Here is a 22,885-nt window from a genome sequence, read left to right on the forward strand (position 1 = left end):
ACGAAAAAGAAGAGCAGGGGCGTCCATGACTTTCTTGTTAAAAGAGGGACGCAGTGACAGCATACTGTTAATTTCCCGTGACAAAATCGAGATAGCCCCCTGAGATAAATGATGTGAGATAGACTTTTACCTTTTTTTTTTGCATAATTGAAATCCCATACTTCGGTACCTTTCATATTCTTCTCCATGTTTGCCACAACACATTGAAACAACATAATGAATATCCCAAAACGTCAAAGCCAGTGTTAATGTTGTTAACGACAGCAGTTCTGTTCCAACAGCGACGAATGAGTGGACTCCCTCTGTCCTCCGTGTGTATACATTTTCGTGGATATGTCCTTGTTGACAGTGTAGATTTCTTTCGCAACTACACAGAGTGATGAAACCATTTGTGGTCCAAAAGTAGCTTCCGAAAACCCGTGCAGGCTCACTGATGACCTAACCCTCTTGGTTTGTTTGCACAATTTAGCGGCGGATGGAGAGGGAGACTAATCTGAAGACTGAAAAGAAAAACAAAAAGGAGGCTGAGCTGTATGGTGTACTACAGTGGGTTTTACGATTTCTCTACCATTCAGAACAGTGTTTAACTGATTTCACGAGTAAATAAAAGACTTGTCCTTGAATTTGTATGCAACTTTATGTTTGTGTCTGTTTCTCTATTTCATTACTTGACAAACTTTAGACAAAGTTACTAACTACATGTGAAGCTGAGCCCATGTTCCTCTACATATAACAAAAAATAGGATAAAATATATACTAATCAGCCGCAACATTAAAACCACTGACAGAAGAAGTTTATAATTATATTGATCTTGTGACAATTCAATGTTCTGCTGGGAAACTTTTGGACCTGGCATTCATTCATGTGGATGTCACTGCACCCCACCTAGACCAGAACAGACACCCCTACCCCATAGCAATGACACTCCTTGATGGCAGCAGCCATCCCCAGCAGGATGCAGCCTGACACAGGTACACACACAAAAACAGTTTAGGAACAACTCAAAAAACATGAAGAACAGCACAAGGTGTTGACCTGGCCTCTAAATTCACTAGATCCCAAAATGATCAAGTATCAGTGGGATGATCCACAGAGACCCCTCCCCTCAACGTATTAACAACATCATGTTGCCAGACACCACAGGACACCTTCAGAAGGCCCATGTCCATTCTCTGATGAGTCACAACTGTGTTGGAGGCACAAGGGAGACCTATGCAATATTAGGAAGATGGTCATAATGTTATGCCTGATGTGTGTATTTTACAAAAACAAAATGGTGTAGAGAGGTTTGACAAAGATTTTCATTCACCACATTTTAAAAAATGTGAAATGAATAAGGGGCAAATGGTGCACAAGACAAGGGACGCCGTTTCAGACAGGTAACTTGAGAAGAGATTTGAAACCACAGTGGACAAATCAGCATAATCTGATAGGAGGAAGATGATCCGTATGATATATTGTTTTTTTTGCAAGTCTGGCTGACTCTTTCCCTTCCATCCAAAAAAACAAAACAAAAAACAAAGCTAAACTTGTAGGATTTTTTTGAAGACGTTTCCACACGTTACTTTTTCAGTTCTAAAAGGCTTCCCTTGTTTTTTTAAATATACCATAACCTTGATGACTGATAACGTTCACATGCTTTTTTTTCCATATTGCTCCTGCAACCTAAACATTAAAGAATGTGAGGAAGAAGTCGGTCTTAAAATCAAATTACTATTTTAATATTTTAGCTTTGCCAAAAAAAAAAAAAAAGAAAAAAAAAAAAAAAAGAAAGAAAGAACAATGAGATCAGTCCAAGTTTATGTATTTTTTTTCTGTGTGTGTGTGTGCGTCCGTGGTGAGGACTAGTCGTGGCACCACAGAATGGACATGATTGTCCTGGTATGGTAATGCCACAGAGGAAACAGGCGGGCGGGGCTCAGGGAGAAAACACCCCCATCAAGGTGACATTGCAGGGAAACCAGCGGATCAAACTGTCTCGTGTGGGCTTTTAGAGCATTTCTGTCCGGTGTATCCTCCGAGGTTTGATGCTACTCCTACTGACCAGGAGGACAGAGCGTTCAGATTTGTCACTGAGGTACACGGGTTGACGCTGCGCAGCTGGACGCGGTGTCTACAAAGTTTGCTGCGAGGAGGTCGGCGGCGATCGCGTTTCCCAAACTCGTCACTGTTATTGTGGATCACTTAAAATGTCATTTAGAAGTCTCAAAATGCCTGAGCGGTCAGACCCTGAGGGGAAAATGGAGGGCTTCAACAGAGTCGCCTTTCGTAGGAAACAGCGAAGTCTGGATCATAGTCACCGAATTGAAGCAGGTGAGTTTTGAAGGAATGTTTGGAATCTCTTTTTATAGTGAAATTTAGACCTATTAACTAAAATGGGTGCTCAACTGGTGTTTCTTTCTTTCTTCGTTTGTTTTATTAGATTGTGCGTTTTATCCCGACTGAATTCCCAATTTCCCATATCTTGCATGCCATTGTAGTCATGTAAAGTCCCTTGTACTCTCTAATGTGCTGTCCTGTCTGAGCATTGTGACCCATTGTTATGGTTTTATTCGTCCTGCGTGTAAGCCATCATGTTTTTCTGTCAGCCTGGTTGGGAAAGCATGGGGCGATCACACTGTAGCACACAAACACACTTATACCATGGCCCTTGTTTACACACCACTGCTGTCTTACTGGGTGCTCAGCAGGTATGCATGGTTTAAAGGCAAGACCCAGCGTGTTGTGTAACCATCTGCAAGCTCGAGGGCACGTATTTTTTTTTCATTCTGGGGAACAGCAGTTTCATAGGAAGTCTTGGAACTTTATCTGTTCTGGATCAGAATGCACCCCTTGGGAATATGGAAATGGGTGTGATCAAACGCTTGGGAGCTGTCTCCATGCAGACTTCCAGATGGATCTGTGCAAAGCTGCAGCCTGACGGCTGTAACTGAAAGTTTTTTTCCAAGGTTTCATCCCAGTTTTTCAGACTATATTTCTCAGAAAACAAGTATCCAAATAAATGTCAGCACATCTACTACACTTTCCACTGTCTGGGCATGACCCGCTGAGAGAGGAGGTGCTCTCATGACTTTGTCTTATCTTGCATGCCGCTTTGTGCTTGTGCAAACATGAAGCAGACAACACTGTACTTGTAGTTTGATGTGAACTTTGCTCTGTGTTTGATAGTGCCATTGTTAAGTCCAGGCAAGGTGGCTTTAGGCCATAAGGAACAAGACGTCTGTCAGCAGTCTGCTCCATGTGTCAGGTCTGCAAATTAGAAGCTGTGAGTCAGAAAGTGAGGTATATGCCAGAAGACCCTGAGATATGGTCTGTCAATGAATCACTGTCTGTTAGCAATACTGGAGTCAAATTCGTATGGATCGGATTTGTCATTTGTATTGTGCCATATCCTGTATTGCTTTAGGTTTCATCCACACCTGCTTTTATGATATTTGACCAGTAAGAAAGAAATGTAGCTTGTGAAGACTGTCGCTGGTTGACTTTTTTTTTTAAAGCTAATTAGTCCATTTTCATAAAATAATTAATTGGATTTTTTATCATTAATGAACAGTTTCTACTATCAGTACTGCTTCAGAAACCGTGTTCTCTTATCATTCCACCATGATGGCTGGTATATTATATAACAAGTCTTCCAGGTTGTTTTTCATTTAAAGTGAAACTAACCTGTACATGAACTGTGACTGATGACTATAAACGGTTAAAACAATGACTATAAACGGTTAAAACAATCCGTTTTTAGTTCAACTTAATTGCCACGGTCCCAGTTAAGATTTACTTCTTCCGTTTCACTTGATTCAACGTGACTCCAGCAATTTCCTGGCTGATTCCTGCATTTCTTGGACCATAGTATTTCAGTAGACACGCAGTATCATGATTTTAATGATCTACCATGTTCTGTCTCTGTATAGAAAATTTGCCAGATTGGTACAAAATGGGTTTTAGGCCGTTATTGTATGCTCCGGAAGATGCTTTATTTCCATTCTTTCTAGTCAAATGGTTAGGAACTAAGCCTGCGAGTTTGTTTCATTTGAACGTAAACCACAGTGCATTGTTACCCGGTCAGCTCTTGTCTCATCTTGTTGGTGTAACAGCTGAGTTGCACAAAAGTGGAATAGAAATGTCAACACTGTGCTATTTTTGCACATCATCATTCATACAAGTCAAATAGGTGTTGGGGAATTTTATGGTAAATAACCTCCTCTCCCTGAAAAGGATTGCAGCGTCCTTGCTTCATAAACACAATGCTCCAGTCCACAATTATCTCCACGTACAGTGAAATTTAGTCCAAACCGCTTTGAGGCATGTACGTTTGCGCCGATATTACTGCGAGGACAGCTCTATCAGTCTCCCAACAATGGAGCTGTTATTCTGCTGAGAGGGAAGCGGCGGGGCTGTATGAATCACGACCTGTGTGGCCCGCTAGCCTGGCGTTGCTGGTATTGTTTTGCCTCACTGATACCCATTCATCCAGAGCTGAAACCCTCTTACTGTCCTCTCCGGCCTTTAATTTACTTCAGCATATAGTGGTCCCCTTGTGCAGCTCAGTACACTATGGCATGAAGATGATTCCTTTTTATATGCCGTGATTTACTGCACCACATCAGTGCAAACTAACCATAAATCTTAGCTCTGGTTGTGGCATTGCCTCACATATGATATGGTATTTGAAGTCTAAAACGTCACTGGGACTGTTTTCTCCCGGCTGCTTTGTGGTTACAGTAAAGTTACAGTCTTGTAAATAACAAGATGAATGATATATGCTCCAATGATTTTACACAAGAAGTTCTCAAAGTCAGAATCTGTGGGTGAGAATCACCAGAAGCCCCGCAATACATCATGATTGAATTTAAATGTGCTTTTAAGCAGTTTAGAGAATGTTGATTATTGCAGCAACATACCCTAGACATTTCAGGCGACCCCGTTTGAATTTCAGACGACCCCATGTGGGGTTGCGACCCCAAGGTTGAAAAACACTGTGATAGGCCTATTTGGTACATTTCCCCACTGCAAATTATGTTCCCCACAATAAAAAGGTTCCTAAAAGTTTAAATCAACATGTAAGTCCATGTTGATTTAAACAAGATTTCTTTTTACAATCTCTCCATCTTTGTTTTACCAAAACTTCTCTCACACACTCATAATCACTACTTACCTCAACTTGAAAAACACTCAATTGCACCATCTAGTGTTCATTGTAACTATAATTATTTGTAAGTAAAACATCATTGCATTAAGGATTTTCTTACCAATATTTATATTTAATCTTTTTTCAATGTATTTTACAGTAATGACTAAAAAAGAATATTTAACCCTGTATAGGGCGAGGAAGCATGTTTGGTTAACTTCGGCATACGTTTCAAATTGCGTCCCTTTGCCTCTGAGGCTGCGTTCAGACTGCAGACGGATCTGATTCAAATCTGATTCCTTCTCATATCCGATTTTTAGGGCTGACTGTTCACACTGCCTTTAGCAAGTGTCCAAATCGGATATGGTTCTGTTCAGACTGGGCCACATTCTTCACCGGGCTGATAGGTTGCTGTAGCAACGAGCGGAAGCGTCATTCAGCACGTGTATTTGTCAGACGTCATATGATTGCGACAGCGACAAGCAAAACAACAACAAACAACACGATGGATGTACGTCACGTCAGTGTAAAGATTTATAAGGCATGCAGTTTCTTCCTCTGTCCAAGGCGAATTGTTTTCAAAGTCCTCCTCCATTGTGATAGCTGTAATATCACTGTCCGTGGCCGTAACGTGGCTCCTCCACAATGGAAATAGGCACGCGGTCTGGCGCATTGGTTCTGGCCTGGCGTCGCGTAAGTGACGTCACGGACAGTCAAAACCCATCTGAGTGTTGGGAGCTGTTCAGACTGAGACGCATCTGTCCATATCCGATACGAATGCGATATGAAACTACCTCTGGATGTGGTTTGCAACCGTTTGGCAAAAATCGGATTTCATGTGATCTGTCACTGTTCAGACTTCAAAATCGAGATCCGATTCAAATCTGAATGGGCTAAAAATCGGATTTTGGCTGGCAGTCTGAACGCAGCCAGAGTGACGTTGAGGAGGATGTGGTTTCCACCCAGAAAATCAGCAGCCAAGATCAAGGCAACATTATCAGGTTAAATCAGGGTCAAATGCATGAACGCTGAGCGTAACTGCTCTATTAGGCACCATGAAGAAGTGGCCTAATGTTGTCAGTGTGATATTGTGTATGTTGGCAAGTGCCTGAATCGGCACTTATGTTCTAATGGTCTAAATACATGTTTTTACTGCTTGAGGGAAAGCAACCGTATATGGTAAATTCATTGATCTTGATTTTCTACATAAAAATAAAAAAATAAAAAATGAAAAATTTCACAAAAGTAGTCATGACGGTTAGCACTGATGCCCCACAGCAAGAAGGTTCCCGGTTTAAATCCTTTCTGTATGGTTCTCTCCAGGTACTCCTGCTTCCTCCCACTGTCCAAAGACATGCTCGTTAGGTTCACTGGTGATTCTAAATTGGCTGTAGGTGTGCATGTGAATGAATGGTTGTCTGTTTCTCTGTGTTAGCCCTGCGATAGACTGGAGACCTGTCCAGGGTGTACCCCGCCTCCCGCCCAATGACACTGCAGAGGACAAGCAGTTAAAGAAAATGAATGAATGAAATTTAGAATGTCCAGGTATTTCAACCAGTGCCGTATGAAGTGTTAACATGAAAGGAGCTGCTTGTAATCATTACAAAAGTCATTATGCACCCCCGCAGGTCTGTTTGCTGCACACTTTAGTCCTTGTCGAGGCACTGTTTTGTTTTTCCAACTTGCAGCTTTAATGTTCTGGTCCATTAGCTTTGTTTACAGATGCTGCAGGCAGCTATAGTCAGTGGAAAAAAAACATGCATGTGCGAAACTACTTTCTGTTACAGGCCCAGTACTAAATGACAGACGATTTAGAAAATAGCAGATGAATGTTAAGATCTTTGCCTCTGGAGTTTATGGAGACATAGGTAAATAAGGAACCTGCATTCATCTGATTAAAAAAAAAAAGCTCCACATGTAAATGAATTCAATTAAGGTTGATCTTAGAGTATATTCCAGATTAAGATATTACTTGTAGATGGAGCATTCTGACACTGACACTGGCCGATCAATTTGAGTAGCTTCAACTAATTATCACTGCAAATATCTTGTGTTTGCTCAGCTTTGCAAATAGATAGACATAATAGATCAGACAGAATCTGACGCAGCATGATAGATTCTTTTAATTTCTATCAGACAGTCCCATTTGAATGATAAACACTGCCTTTGATACTTTTTTTTTTATACGTGGAGGTATTATTTCAGTAATGAGTACTCTGTCTCATGCCACTCCTCTTGAGATTAAATGTGTGCACCTGATGTGTCTTCAAAATCTCATCTGGCATGAAAAGGTCTTGCTGTTAAATGTGTTGTGTAGTATCTTTCTCTCTCTTTGTTCTTTGCACCTTGTGAGCAGGAGGACATCTTGTCCTAATAGGCTGTCCCCACTGTGCTGATCTTCATAACTCATATTTTATGATACTGTATGTTTTGCATGGTGGTTCCAAGGTCCCTTGATGTCATAACTACTAACTTTTACAGGCTCATTATGGCCCAAAGCATTTTGATCTTGGTGTGCAGACAGCTGAAGGCCATAAAATTCCTGAGTGATCATTGATTCCTTGTTAATGCATAACTCCTTATTTGATTAAGTAATCCTTAAGTATGACTTAATTTCTTTATTGGAATATTTCCCTTTGGTTTAGTCAGTGCCTAGCACACATGTCTCACGCAGACAGATGTTTGTCCATGGAGGTGTGTAGGAAGTTATTGGTTTGCTCAGTTGATAATTACCCTGGGTGTGAGCCGCACTCAGCAGGAAATGGCTAATACGTGTGTGTGTGTGTGTGTGTGTGTGTGTGTGTGTGTGTGCGTGTGTGTGTGTGTGTGCGTCTGTCTGTCTGTCTGTGTAATTTACCCTAGCGGTTGCACACACGTGCTGTCACAAGCATACACCGATCAGGCATAACATTAGGACCACCTTCCTAATATCGTGTAGGTCTCCCTTGTGCCTCCAAAACTGTTGTGACTCATCAGAGAATGGACATGGGCCTTCTGAGGGTGTCCTGTGGCGTCTGGCAACAGGATGTTGTTAGTGGGGGGGCGTTGGGTCCTATAGGTTGAGGGGAGGGGCCTCTGTGGATCATCCCACAGATACTTGATCAGTTTGGGATCTAGTGAATTTGGAGGCCAGGTCAACCTTGTGCTGTTCATGTTTTGTTGAGTTGTTCCTGTGTCAGGCTGCATCCTGCTGGGGATGGCTGCTGCCGTCAAGGAGTCTCATTGCTATGGGGTGGGGGTGCCTGGTCTGGTCTAGGTGGGTGGTACATGTCTAAGTAACATCCACATGAATGCCAGGTTAAAAGGTTTCCCAGCAGAATAGATGGTCAGTGTTATTTACTGCTCCGGTCAGTGGTTTTAATGTTGTGGCTGATCAGTGAACGTGTTTCGCATCATGTTGGTGCAGTTTGCAGATGCTCCAGTAGGGGTAGGCAAATGCTCACAAATGTTTTATCCGGCAGCTGGAAAATATCTTACGGATGCTCAGTGAGTGATGTTAACTTTATCCTGGTGTGATCCTGTGCAGTTGCTCCCGAATCAATTAGGAGAGGAATCACCTTCCGTTTCGCCTTAAATTGTTCTGACAAGCTCGAATCTCTTATCTTTGAAAGCATATAATTACACTCTTGTGCTTCTAATAATGTCACTGTGACTCATTATATTTCCATATTTGAAAAAACACGACTGACGACAGCTATATTGTCGTCACATCATTGTGTAACACAAACGTAGACATGCAGTATTCATGTGATTCTGAGAAGACACAGAGGAACGTGCTCACAGGAAAAACAATGAGCTACTTTTAGACTCTTTGTAAAATAGTAAGTAAAACTTCTCCAGAAAACAAAAAAACATACGTCTGGTTATGCGGGAAGCCTTTTGACACTTCCTGTGTTTGCATCATCACACTTGTCTTTCACACTTTATTAAATGTCACCTTGTTTTTATAGAAACCGCAGTTTATTTTTATTTTTTTCACCTAAACCTCATCACCTGTGTTTGACACACCAAGTCGAGACTAAACATAAACCACTGGCACTGGTGTTTTCAAGTCTGAATGTGCCCGATCAATAGAAACCTCAGTATCTGCTGTGTTTCAGCCGGGACGCACTGTTTTTCTTTCCATGCAGCAGCCAGGGCTTCCTGTCTGCGATATGTGTCGCCCCCCTCCCACCCTCACCCGCTCTCCTGACTGGCATTGTTATCCAAAGAGGTTCTTCCCAGAAAGCTACTGTACTCTGTCACCTTCCAAGCTCACTCTGAGCTCAGACAAGGAGATTACAGACGCTCCGCATCAGCCTGCTGGACACTGAGGGACCAAGCGACGCTTTGAGGAAGTTATTTTACACAGAGGAAGATGTGGTGGAAATGTTGGAATTGTGTAAACCGATTTTTTTTTCTCACCTTTGCGTAATAAAGAACATCCCTTCTGTGAGAGGACAAACAGATGTGAAGGGTGATTCATGTTCCACTACGGCGCTGTGTTTCTTCACTTGAGCTTTAGTGCAGCGTTGTGACCAGTCAACGTTGTCTCCTCTGCCTCTTTGTGAACTTACCCGGAGGAAGCATGGAGAGAAAGTACTAAACAAAGGTGTATTTTAAGACACCGTTTCCACATAGGAAGCGAAACTTTTAGCGCTAGCTGCTTGAAGTGTTTCTTGAGGCACATCTTTTCACACTCGCTCTGATCTCAGCTCGGACGCTGCATGGATTACCTGGCGCGCAGTTACCGGAGGTCCCGTCAGAGACATGTCGCCTCGGGTAGGTGATCTGCAAAGCCCAGGACAGCACAGTGAGGATGTCCTTTGGCTGAATATGTCTGTTTGAAAGAAATCTTGGGTTTCAATATTTTTTTTTTTCTTTTTCAAAATAAATAAAAAAAGACAGTGGACTCGTAATGAAACGACGCCGCACGTACTGGTTTTGGAGTCGGAAAGGTAAAGGCTCAAAGATCTGTCTGCTCTGCTGTTATGGTAAGATTTGGATTTACACTGCAAAAAAAAAAAAAAATTCGGGTCGGTGCTGTTAATACTCGGACAGAGATTTATTTCCCTCCCCATCCTTTTACATCGTTTTTTTTTTTTCCATCGGAAGTTCCCTTGTTTCATTCCCTGTTGCTCTTTTATCCTTGTTAATCTCTGCATTCTACCAGCGAGCAGGATCTGATTTCTAATGTTATCATCTTTATGCACTCCCACATGGACCATTTATTGTATTGCTGTACCGTCTGACCATGTAGTTTGTGAACACAGTTGCTCCACAAACTAATTATCTTAAGAGGTTCCTCCTTTCTGCTGGGCGCATCAGTAATCTGTGCTCAGTTGGGGCTTTGTTGCCCGTCAGCGGTTTACCAGTACGAATGTTTGGTAAATGTACAACGAGTGAGTGTTGCACTGGTCTCTCTGTGGACTGGCCTGCCACTCTGCAAGAGGATGTTTAAATCTGCCATGGTGGAAAAAAAAGAGAGAGTTTTGTTCTGAGTGCCCTGGGAACCGTTTCCTCCTCTTAAGACCCTCTTCAAACCAGTCCGGCCTTTTGGCAACAAACCCAGGCGGCCCATTTCCCAACTGTTTGTGTAGCAGTTCCCTGGAAATGAGTTGGTGTGTTGTAACACTGCACGGCCTCAAACTGCGCACCTCTCTTAGGATGTTCTGTATTGTTAGCGGGTATGGTTGACTCACCCCTGTTTAAGGCGAGAACAGTGGGCGCAGTGTGAGCCATTCTGCCTTCATTCTCACTGGGCAGGAAGGAAAAGGCTGGGAGCACCGGCGGGCCCGGGCTCCTTTCACCGCGCTCATTGTTTTAACGTGGGAGAGAGTGTCAAAAACAGCCCGTGACAGAACTTGTCATGCAGGGTTTGGTTCATTTTCTATTTTTACTGGGACCTCCGTGTAGGAAGTTGGAAATGTTTGAGCCTATTTGGAAATAATCACAACTTTTTTTTTAATTTCCTTTTGTGCTGAGCTGTTGCTTTAAGATAGTCAGTGTTAATAGCCTCTATTGTTAATCGGTTTGTCGTGTGAAGAATTATTTAATTCACAATCTCCAGAGAATGTTTTGATGACATCTACTGTGTGTGAGAGAGTACTTTTAATGTAAAAGCTTCTCCATTTTGAAAACACACAGCCAAGTCTTTCACTATGCATGCACACTTGCTGCAAAATGCAAAACAGGATGGTTAACAAGAAGTACATGAAGCACATCCATGCTTCAAAGAGGATAAACCCTCTTTTGATATCGTTTTTCTTTTTTTGGATTCCCTGGGAATTTCCTTCCACCCCACACCTAGGCCTGAATTAACAGAACCGTTTGAAGCAATAAGTCTCATGGTCTGACAAGTCTCACCGCATTCTCTTGAGAGTCTATGCATAATTTGTTCTGTTCAAAATGTTTGTGTTGCATCACTTAATTAACGGCGTTCAGAGCCTGAAGTTGTCCTTAAGATGCCGTCTCTTTGATTTTTACTTTCTGATTTTTGCTTCCCAGCTCTAATGGAGCGTCAACATCTGATTTCTAAAGCTTCATCAACACGTTATGTTGTTAACTGGATGCTGGTACCTTAGTGTTGGGGTGAAGCCAGATATTCTTGTAGTCGTGGAGATAATGATGATCAGCTAAATTTAGTCCCATTGTTTGTTTTTTAACCACAGAGTCGCGGTGTGGTTGCCAACCCTCTTGAAGAGATGCTTCCTGAAGAAAGAACAGACTTTTTATATATATATATATATATATATATATGTATACTGTATATTTCATCTTCTGTTTTTCTCTGTTGCTATGTACTCTTTCTTCCCTGAGAGCTTTTCTCTCTTCCTCTCTCTGTGTGATTCTCTGTTTTTCACCCTCTCTCCCTCTCTCCCTATTGATCGCCATTCTTTCCCGGCATACCAGACTTCTGAAAGCACGCTCGGATTGTATTGTGACGAGAGATGCATGCTTAACAATAGACATCTTGAGGAATGCATGTGTTGCGGGGATACACTTAATACAAACAAGCATTTGTGCGTATATCATAGCAACGTTTGTTCTCTAAAGGTCAGAAAAGCAAAATGCCTCCTGCATGTGTGCATCCAAACATGCTTGTTTTGCTGCTGATGTGATTACGCATTTCACACCAGTATGATGAACATTATGTGACCACAGGTTACCGCCCGGGGTTCATTCATTTCCTTCACCCATGCCTCATCTGCTGGCTGTCAGCTGGATATAGAGTTGCAAGAATGTGTGTGCATTCCAATGATTGTTGCTCATCCAGTGCTTCCACCCACAGGGGAAAAAAGCATTCTCCTTCTTCAGGGACAATAAATCTTAAAAATTACTTATCATGAAGAAAACTGCTTGACGTGGTGAAGATTTTACACGGCAGCAGTTATTGACAGAAAGTCAGACAGTCATTAAAACATTAGGTCAGATCATCTATGAATTAAATATTGCTGTAACTAACTCAGGACTCTGACCTATATAAAGGTCAGAGTCCTGATATATATATCTATAGATAGATAGATAGATAGATAGATATACACTGCCTGGCCAAAACAAAAGTCACCACCAAAAAAAGGTCAAGCACTCATTGCACCACCTTTAGCTTTGATTACAGCACACATTTGCTGTGGCATTATTTCGATAACTGTCTGCGATGTCACAAGATTTATTTCCATCCAGTGTTGCTTTCATTTTTTCACCAAGATCTTGTATTGATGATGGGAGAGTCTGACCAATGCACAAAGCCTTCTCCAGTCCATCCCAAAGATTCTCAATGGGGTTAAGGTCTGGACTCTGTGGTGGCCAATCCATGTGTGAAAATGATGTCTAATGCTCCCTGAAGCACTCTTTCACAATTTGAGCCCCGTGAATCCTGGCATTGTCATCTTGGAATATGCCCGTGCCATCGGGGAAGAAAAAATCCATTGATGGAATAACCTGGTCATTCAGTATACTCAGGTAGACAGCTGACCTCATTCTTTGGACACATAATGTTGGTGAACCTAGACCTGAGCAACTGCAGCAAGCCCAGATCATAGCACTGCCCCCACAGGCTTGTACAGTAGGCACTAGGCATGATGGGAGCGTTACTTAATTTGCCTCTCTTCTTACCCTGATGCCATGGTTCCCCACTATCCTTCCAGTTTTTAATAATGCGTTGGAGAGTTCTTCACCCAATTGTAGTAGTTTCTGCAATCTCCGTAGATGTTTTTGACATATTTTCCACTTCCTGTTTTTAATCTCATATGTGTACATTTTATGTTTAAGTTGCTGCACCGTAGGCCTGTGAGGAAAGAGATTTCAGTCTTGTGAATGTGTTGCACATGTCATAATTGACAATAAATCTGACTTTTACTTTTGACTTTGACTTAAATTTGTCCTTTGTCTGGTCTTTAAAGCTTACAATTAAGTTTAAACTAATGCTTGAACAAACTTGCAAGCATTTGTTAATAAGAACAGACAAATATAACCATTCACAATCCAATTCGCAATTCTTAGAACTGAAAAATTTTATTGTTCTTCTGGAACTCCTGCTAAATAGGCCTGAACACATACATGCTTTGTCAATGTCTCATTTATTTTAAGATACAGTCGAGTTATAATATATAGTAATATCTCATGTGGTGTTTGGGTAATTATGGAGAGTATTAATGTGATAAAATACCTTCACCTGTCACGTTTTTAGTGTATTGGATTACCCAGAAACAGAAGATTTACATTTGGTTATTTTATCTATAAACATCTTCAAGTCAAACTAGATTTACATTTGTTTAATCTAATAAATTATCTTTTTTTTTTTTTTGGCCAGACGGTGCAGTTTTCGTTTTGGCCACCTGGGGGCTTACTTTTCAACAGGATTGTCAGAGTGGTGTGTCTGAGCCTACAGGGGATGTGCCGACTTGTCAAAGGAGGAAAGGCAAACATGTTTTTAATTGTTTAAGCACCGTTCATTACAGGTGTTGTAGCATGCCGTAAAACTGACAGCAAGTCACGACACACAATACCACAAATACCTTGAAACTAAACCGGGTGAACACAAAAATGCCTCCTGTCGTCAGTCAGAGCTGAGAACCTGATCAGCCCAGTCATTTGAAATATGATTGCATTCTAAGTGCTAAATGGGGTAAAGGGGAACGCAGTCAGTCCTGTTCGCCGGGACGTTGTTTGCAAAGTGTTCACAGAGTGGTAATTGAAGCAGACAGAGTAGACTGGTGGGTACGTTCAGCAGGAGACGGGGACAAAGCAGTCTCACCCAGCACATACACCTTCCTTTTGTAAAGACAGGTATGTCAGTAAGGTATGATTGAAATTCTCTTGACGTCATAGACTGACCATTAATAAAGTCAACAAATGTGTCTGTGTACCGTGTACACATTCGCATACACATCTTCTTCCTGCTGTCCTAGTACTTATCAGTCCGTGTGATCCCTTTCAGCTCCTGTTGTTAATGCAGGGTGGATTATAGTGGGATTTATTCCTCGTGTTTACTGTGAGGAAAGACGAGAAAGATAAGGTGGATAATGAAAGCAGCTGAGCATCTTCTCACCCCCACTAAACAAATTGTTTAATCAATGTGGTGTCTAGATAAGAGCTATTGTCTGGCTACGTTATTATCTCGCTTGCAGAAGTGCTCAGGATCATCACAGTGCAAATCAGCATTCATTTTAGCAAGCTGTTGATTTATTTGATTTTTTTTCAGGGGGCAGACTAACACCATGAATGGCACGATGCTGTGTGTGTGTCAGGATGATTATGTGAAGCAATGCAGAGTGGGCCGTTGCTGTGAGGAGAGGGGGCAGGTGTCATCCCGTTGATGTTACGTGCCGGTGTAGAGAGAGAGGTCCTGCCTCGTTACCTTGTTTGTTGTGTCTTTGTAGTTTTTGTTCTTGTATATGCGTGTCTATCAACACGTGTGTGTGTCTGCAGACAAGAGCCATCATTCATCATTGACCTTCATTATGCGCGTGCTGCACCAGGGCCGAGGAGAGAGTCGATGAAAACGGCAAGGGCTCAAATGCCGCACGCCAAATGTGTGTGTGCACACTGGCAAACATGCTCGTGTGCATGCATTTTGAGCGGTGTGGGTTTAACTAATGATGTGTGTGTGTGGGAAGCCCGTGGTTTTACGCTTACAGAGATGTGATGGGTAATTGCCCGGAGCCATGCTGCTCTCCTCCCCTCTCCTGTCTTCTCGGCCCAAAGAGCAAAGAAAGAGATGGATTGATGGAAGGAGAGATGGTCTGGAGTAACAAAGAGATAGGTGCATGTGATAGAGAGGAGAGGGACACGTCAGCTGCAGCAAAGTATGAAGTGAGCATTGTGTTTGTGGTGTGTGGGAGGAAGGTACTGAGGCTTTAGACACATGAAAATATATGCACATATATTTATATGTGAGAAAAAATGAATATTTGTTTTTGAAGGAATACAATTATGTTTTAGTGCTTCAAAATGAGTTGGAATTGAAGGACTTTAATAGACTGCAAAATCTGAGCTGTTCTGACAGGTGGAATATAGAAAATGGAAAGGAATTCGTTATTCTGTAGAGCCCAGACAGGAGGCAACAGTCGAGAGAGCGAGAGAGAGAGCGCGAGAGAGAGAGCGAGAGAGAGCGAGAGAGAGAGAGAGAGAGAGAGAGAGAGAGAGAGTAAATTATTTATTGCACTGATCGAAGTATTTATAGGAACTCTGGAAACTTTGGTGCAGAAATAAAGTGTGCAAAAACAACTAATGATAATTCATTCATTTCTTTTGAATTTTATCTGGTTGGCAGCAACAGAGCGGGTTTAAATTAGGCGAGTGTGTGGAAAGATTCAGAAAGGATTCTTCAAGCTGACATTCACAGTGTGTGACATCAGATTGATCCGTGGTTGCAGGGCATCACTGAAGGGCTTATCTGCCACCCAGCAGCATGCGCATTAAGCGTTTGATTGAATTTCTCATACCCACCTTTGCGTATTTGTGACTTGGTGCCCGTTTCTGCAAATCATATGGCCTCGTGTGTGCGGGTGACTGGCAACAATGTAGAAAAAGATCCGTGGATTTGTGGCCTGTCTGTCAAGCACGCACGTATGCCTGCATTTATGCCTGTAAGCTCAAGTCGTTCTGCGGGGTTGTACAGTGAATACTTAAATAAGTCCATTACTCACTGTCTGAAAACCAATACTTGTGTTAAGTGTCACCATGGAAACAACCAGGCATCCTTCTGATCAAAATCAATGTGTGTTTAGTTTATGTTTAGGTTCCTCGTCGGTTTGACTTTCCAAAATGTTTACACCACCACCCAGCAGCCGTTTTTCTGAAAGTCAAAAGACGGAAGTGATGGTGTAATTTTCACAGAATTATTAATAGCTCTGTTTGTATCATGACATTGTGACAGATTTTTTTTTTCCAAGAAACAAGAGTTTAAGGGACAGCTATGAACTAGTAGTTTTCAGAGGAAATGATTTAGGGCTGTAAGGTTCAAATCCCCTCCTCGTCCATGGCTGAGGCGCCTCGAGCAAAGGACCCAAACCACTCCCCCACTTCCCACTGATTGTGGTCACTAGTCTTAGTGTTTGCAAATGGTTGGATTTAATGCAGAGACAGTATTTCCACATAAGGGATCAATAAAGGGATCATTACAAAACAATATAATTAATATTTTTCCCCAAATGGCTCAAATGAGATTAAACATTGTGGTCACATTTGATTTCACATACCTGACACATTTCTGAAAGGATTTGCTCTAATTAGTGTAGTGGCTTAAGTGGCCTTTAGGATACATGTAACCCTGAGCTGTTAGACGACTTCTTTTAATGTGTTAACATGTCACTTGTATTTAGAAGATAAACTGCAATTAATTAGGGTCCAACTCACTGAGTCAAGCTTGGATGCACACATCGCTATGTTGGACTTTCTCCAGTTTTATACTCTTGTTCAGTAAGTAGGTTGATTTATAATAGATAAACCTTAGCAGTATGGTCAAACACTAATCTGACAGAAAGGGCAAGTACATAGCTACTGTTAATTATAAACTGTTAGCACGTGAAGGAACTATACAGCAAGGCTGAAGCATTCTGTGTTTCCTAAAATTATAATGTCATTATGCAGCGGTAACACAGTGTCATGGGTTTTTTTTTTCAGCCCAGTCTTAGGCCACATGAAGGGCCTTCACCTCAATTGGTTTTAGACTATTTCTCGTCATAGGAACACTCAAGTGATGCTGTTGGAAATAAGACAGTGTGTGTGGTGTAAATATTTCCAGAGACCTCGTTCCAGAGCACTCTCGATTTCTATATACTTGACTGACTGCTCTTCATGTGCAACGCTGACTTGGCTTGATAAATTGCTTAATACGTTAATCTAGCTATCTGATATTTGCTAATATACCAGTGGAACTATAAATTTGTGCTTTTAAGTTATTTGAACATTTCTTAATTCATACTGTAGCTACACATCATGAATTAAAACAAGTATAGCCTGAATAATAGCCCTATAGTGAATTATTCTGTATGTTAACACAACTTCACAAAGTGAACAGATTCCCTCTGATCATTTTTATGATTTATTTATTTCTACTAAGAGATGTGACCAAAATTAAAGTGAACGTGGAAGCAGCTTTTAACTGTCTATGATAAATCTGTGTATTGCTAAGTCAACGTTAGCCTGTGATGCTAAGTAAATGCCTTACAAGTGTAATTTGCTGATGAGTATTGTTAACTAATATGTGTTATTAATTATTATTTCTAAGATCTGGGACCAAATGTTAGGTGATTATTGAAGCAACACTCGGTCTATGACAGATCTGTGTGTATCACCTAGCTATCGTTAGCCTGTGATGCTAAGTAAACGCCTTACAACTGTAACCAGATTGTTTTTCATTTGTAATATTTGACTAGTAGTTTCACATTTGCTGATGAGTATTGTTAAACTAATACATATTATTATTATTATTATTATTTCTAAAAATCTGGGACCAAAATTTAGGTGATTATTGAAGAAACACTTGGTCTATGACAGATCTGTATATCACTTGGCTAACGTTAGCCTGTGATGTTAAGTAAACCCCAAATGTTAGCAGAATATCTTTTTCTAACCCTCGTGCTACCCTTTTGCATAATCTCTCTCTGTCTGTCCATTCGCTTGGGGTCCCAGAGACCCCAAAGGTAGCACGAGGGCTAATACTTGACAAATGGTTTTACTTTTTGTGTTGAGTAATTGTGATGAATATTGAAGCAACCCTTAACTGTTATTGTTAAATCTTTGAACGGCTAAACTAATGTTAGCATGTGATGCTAAGTAAACCCCTAGCCTGGCGTAAAGCCATTTAGTTAGGTTAGTACTCGTCTGTACATCACCATATAAAGCTCAACCAGACAGTTTGATTGGCCTGGCGGATCTTTGTCGGAGCATAATCATTTCCCAATAGAGCTTGTAGTATTTGACAAATGATTCTACTTTTGCAATTGAGTAACTTGCAAACTAGCTTTTACTAATTTATTAGTACCTTTTATTGTTTTTGACCCATGTAGAGGTGAATTTTGAGGCATCCCTTTAAAATCCACGACAAAGCAATGTACCGCTAAGCTAACATTAGCCTGTAATGCAAAGTAAACCCCAAACTGTGACCAGAATGTTTTCTATTTGCATTTTTTTTTACAAATGATTTTACTTTTGCTGTTGAGCAAATAATCATCTAATATAAACGTTTTAAATTACAAAATTGTAATTAGTAATTGATGAAATTGTTTTAATAACTTGCATAGCACCAATAACCACCAATGAAATATTTAGAAGATAAAAACTACTACATATGGGTATATGTTCACCATTGTGTCCAACTCGGGTAACTTTCTAGACTTTTCAGCCTTTACTCTCGTAATTAGTGGTTGATTCTTAACTGTTTCTCTTTTATGGGTCCCAAACATGTGGCTCATAGACCCCCTTCACTTTTGAATCTGCATGTGTCTGTTGTGCTGCAGGCGTTGTGACCCTAGAGCAGCAGTACTGACCCCACAGTGATAATGGCTCTGCTGCAATAATTGGCCAGGAAGAAACTGAGCGTACAGTTATTTCTGTACCACCCTGATTTCCTGCATGTGGTTCACACCCACATATACACACACACGTACACTCCACAGAAACGCACAGGAAGCCCTGTACACTGCTGAAGGTGACGTCTGGATCTATTTATTGCTCTCTAGGCCTTCCAGCCCCTAATTGCTGTGTTTTCTAATAGGGCCAGGCAGACTCACAGTGTTTGATGCATGAGCTTGAGTAGAACATTAAATATACGCGCTTAAAGTATTTAATGGGTGTTCATGTCCGGCACAGGTTATAAAGCTTAAACAATAAAACTTCATGTTGAATCTTTTTACAGAAAATCACTGGCTTTACGTTGAATTTGACGCTGTGGTAAATCATGAGAAATGGAGCAAAGACTATCAGTAAGGAAGAACTGGTTAAAAAGAAAGAGGGTCAAGAAAAGAGGCTGTGACGGCTGCCGGTCAGATTTAGAAGAGAGAATGACAGAGTGGTACTCATCAACTCAAAGAGAGATTATTTTCTGCTTGGCGCCTCCGGTGTTACTTTGTGTGTATTTGTGATTAGGCAAAAGCATGTTTGTTCACAAAGCTTGTGAAAGCAACACTCCCCCTCCCCCCCATGTGCTACTGTAACACTCATCGGTGCCTGTAGGTCATTTTCTCAGACAGGTTTGACAGTTCGAGAACAGCCAGTGTTCTTTCTCAACATGTCAACATTTACCACCCCAGTCAACCACAAAGAGGGAGGCGGTTCTGTTGTGTACTGCTGATGAACACGGGTCTGAGTGGCAGTGGACTTGGTGAGGAAGACACAAATAATAACACGTCCACCACACCTGTGTATTTAATGACTCTCATTCCACTATCAAATATGTTTGTTTTATTTTTGTTTACATGCAATGCAGGTTTTGGATATGGGTTGGTGGAAATGTTTGACAATTTGTGCTTATGAAATCAGCACTCGTGGAAAAAAAATGAGTTGAATGTCATCAAGTTAAAAAAGAACTTGTTAGTTCCTGTTATGAGGACATTTTGGAGGGTTTCACAAGAGCTCTGCATCTGAGACTTTAAGACCTGGGGCAACTTGAAGCTTAAATTTGACCTGACTGTTGTGAAAACTGACTTACTCCATTACAGCGGGGAAGTCCTAGACAATAACACTAAATGGATGGTCACATGCTCTGAGCAGACAAGTCAAACAAGCCAGGTTTCCATTCCAGTGCAAAAAGAGATAACCTTTTTTCAGATCAATCTGAGACAAATGCAAATTAATGTGCATTTCTGCCGCTGCTGTGGTGTCGAGATGAATAGCTTGTGATGCACATTTTATAGTCGTGTGCCAATAAACTAATGCAGAAGTGGGAACAAAACTGTATCATAATTAAACTAGTAGCAGAAAACAGGATGGAGATATGGCATTTCTTATTTTTCATGTTCTGATGCGTCACAGTCAGTTCAGGTCTGCATGCAAATTCCTGTTATACTTTGAAGTTCCATGTTCTGACTGTCCCCATTTCCATTGCACATGGTTTTTATTGATACCCCAAGCTTCGTAAAAATTGAAAATATGCATAGAAATATGCAGATTAAACTCAGTTATTTACGGTTTTATGACTTGCTTTCTTTAGCCTAATATTGCTATTTCAGTTGGGTGTGTTAGCATAGATGAAGCAGAGGCTCAAGGTTGATTTAGGGTACTGCGGGACCTAGATGCTGTAACCTACACGTGTAGCCTTCGCTAATGCGTGCCATTTATACTTGTTTGCTCGTCGGTCTGGCTCGCTCTGTAAAAATACCACCTTTTGCCAGCAGCGTTAATTATAGTTTCTACTTCTTCCTGCTTCACTTTCAAAAATGGCGACTGAAACTTATGCTGAAATTTCACCAAAGGTGACTCATACAAATGTGTGTATCTCCGAACCTCCTCATTTAACCTTTCCTCGATGTGTTCCATCATTATTGATCCAAAACAATCAATTTGACAATTGCGGTGAAGGAGAAGCAGCCGGAAATACCAAAGCGGAAAACACGCTTCTACCGAGCTTTCAGCTCTGGGGAGGTGCACGTCAGGTACGGCGTCCAGGTCTGCGTATGGCTCTGTGTTGTCGCCTTAGCTACGGCATCAAAAAGCCCAAACCGCCTATCGACTGAAATGTTTAATTAACTGTAACTTGCTCTGAATGGACTCGAGACTTGTGCTGCTTTGAACTGATTTGAGACTGATTTGAAACTCTCCGTTGTCTCCATGGACAACTCTGGCGTTCACAGCATGGACGTGGATTCATGTTGTCTTTTTTAACTTGCGTGCAGTTCTTTAGGAGTTCTTTGCACATGTAATCTGTTTGCCTCCTCTCTCTCCATTTGGTGTGTGTAGCCACTAATGTGGTTGTCAAATGAAAAGAGTGATCGGCCCTTACTTCCGCTTTTCCCACTCCCTCAGATTTCGCTAGTCACGTAGCAAAAACCCATCACTCACCTCCGACAGCTGAAGGAGATGACAAATGTTAAGTCAAATTCTTTAAACCAATACTTCAGGCTTCTATTATCTAAAACAGATCAATTCTTTATCATCTATTGACAAGATGCCTTGCCTCTCCCCCACCCTGTGTCCCTCTTTCTTGCTGGGGGGGGGTGGGGGTGGTGTTTTCTGTCACCCTCAGCACTTATATCTGCTATAGCCACCACCAGCAGTAGCAGCAGCAGCAGCAGCAGCAGCAGGGACAGCAGATGAGTACGGCCATTGGCTTCTTCCCCTCTCACTGGCCCTCCCCTCGTACAACACAATGGGACCGCTTGTCCGTGCGACACACACGCAGCCGTATGCACACTCGCACACAGAGGGGGCTTTACTCTGGGGCTGAGTGTCGCTCCCCCGCCATATGCCCCGTCTCCGCTGGAATGTGATCATTTTGACTGGCTGTAGAGAGGAAGACGGAGCGCTGAGGACAGAGTAAAAGAAGAAGGGAAGCATCAAGAAGGTTGAGCTTGAGGGTGAGTCAGTTTGTCATTGAGTGTTGAAATGTGTGTGTCAGAGAACGAGAGAGAGAGAGAGGGAGGGAGAGAGAGGGAGGAGGATGCAACCAATGCAGCGAGGCAGCAGTTTAATACGAGCCTGAACCTACCGGTGTGAGCAACAGAGCGTAGGGAGAGGGGAGGCATCTATTCACTTCAGCCTTACAGTGGATTTGAATTCTTCACTGGGCTCCACCTCGCTGCTGTCACTAGACGCAGCCTCCTCTCAGGTTAGTGCGCTTCTCCCCTTTTCACAACCGGTTCACCATTCAACACCGGTGCGCTGCGTGTGTCGAGTGCGCACAATGCAGCCGTGGGGCGTTGGGTTAAGGGAGTTGACAGACGAAACGTGTGTGGCTCATGACCACAGCGATAACAAAATGCTATTTGCTATTCCGCACACACACAAACGCATTGCCTGCTCAGGGTGATGGTTAACAAAGGGAGGAGCACACATCACAAAAGGCAAACCCTAGATCTCACCACAGGATCTTCCTCCGGCAGTTGCTACAGCCAAGTGTGTGTGTGTGTGTGTGATCTCTGTGGGTGCTCTAAGCAGTGGGAGCTATGGAGACTATTCATTTTCTTTAAGGCGGTGTTGACTGAGCCTCTCAGCTGTAGCCTGTCTCAAGAAACGCTCCACAGATCTGCAACACACACACACACACACGTATCTGTGCACGCAGAGGCTGTTGATTTCACTTTACCTCTGTTTGACATGATTGCCATAATCGACCT

General features: G+C 42.0%; 1 protein-coding gene across 1 annotated transcript in view; it reads left to right on the plus strand.

Moving 5' to 3' along the window:
- The first annotated feature begins 1,957 nt into the window (after window positions 1-1,957).
- fgd4a (FYVE, RhoGEF and PH domain containing 4a) overlaps window positions 1,958-22,885 on the plus strand; it is a 53,382-nt gene continuing 32,454 nt past the window's right edge. Inside the window, exon 1 of the mRNA XM_084555531.1 lies at window positions 1,958-2,314. Coding sequence (XP_084411657.1) covers window positions 2,191-2,314 — 124 coding nt within the window. The 5' untranslated portion in view covers window positions 1,958-2,190. The remainder of the gene's footprint in view (window positions 2,315-22,885) is intronic.

Source organism: Chelon labrosus (assembly GCF_963514085.1).
Source record: "Chelon labrosus genome assembly, chromosome: 11".
NCBI classification, from domain to species: Eukaryota; Metazoa; Chordata; class Actinopteri; order Mugiliformes; family Mugilidae; genus Chelon; species Chelon labrosus.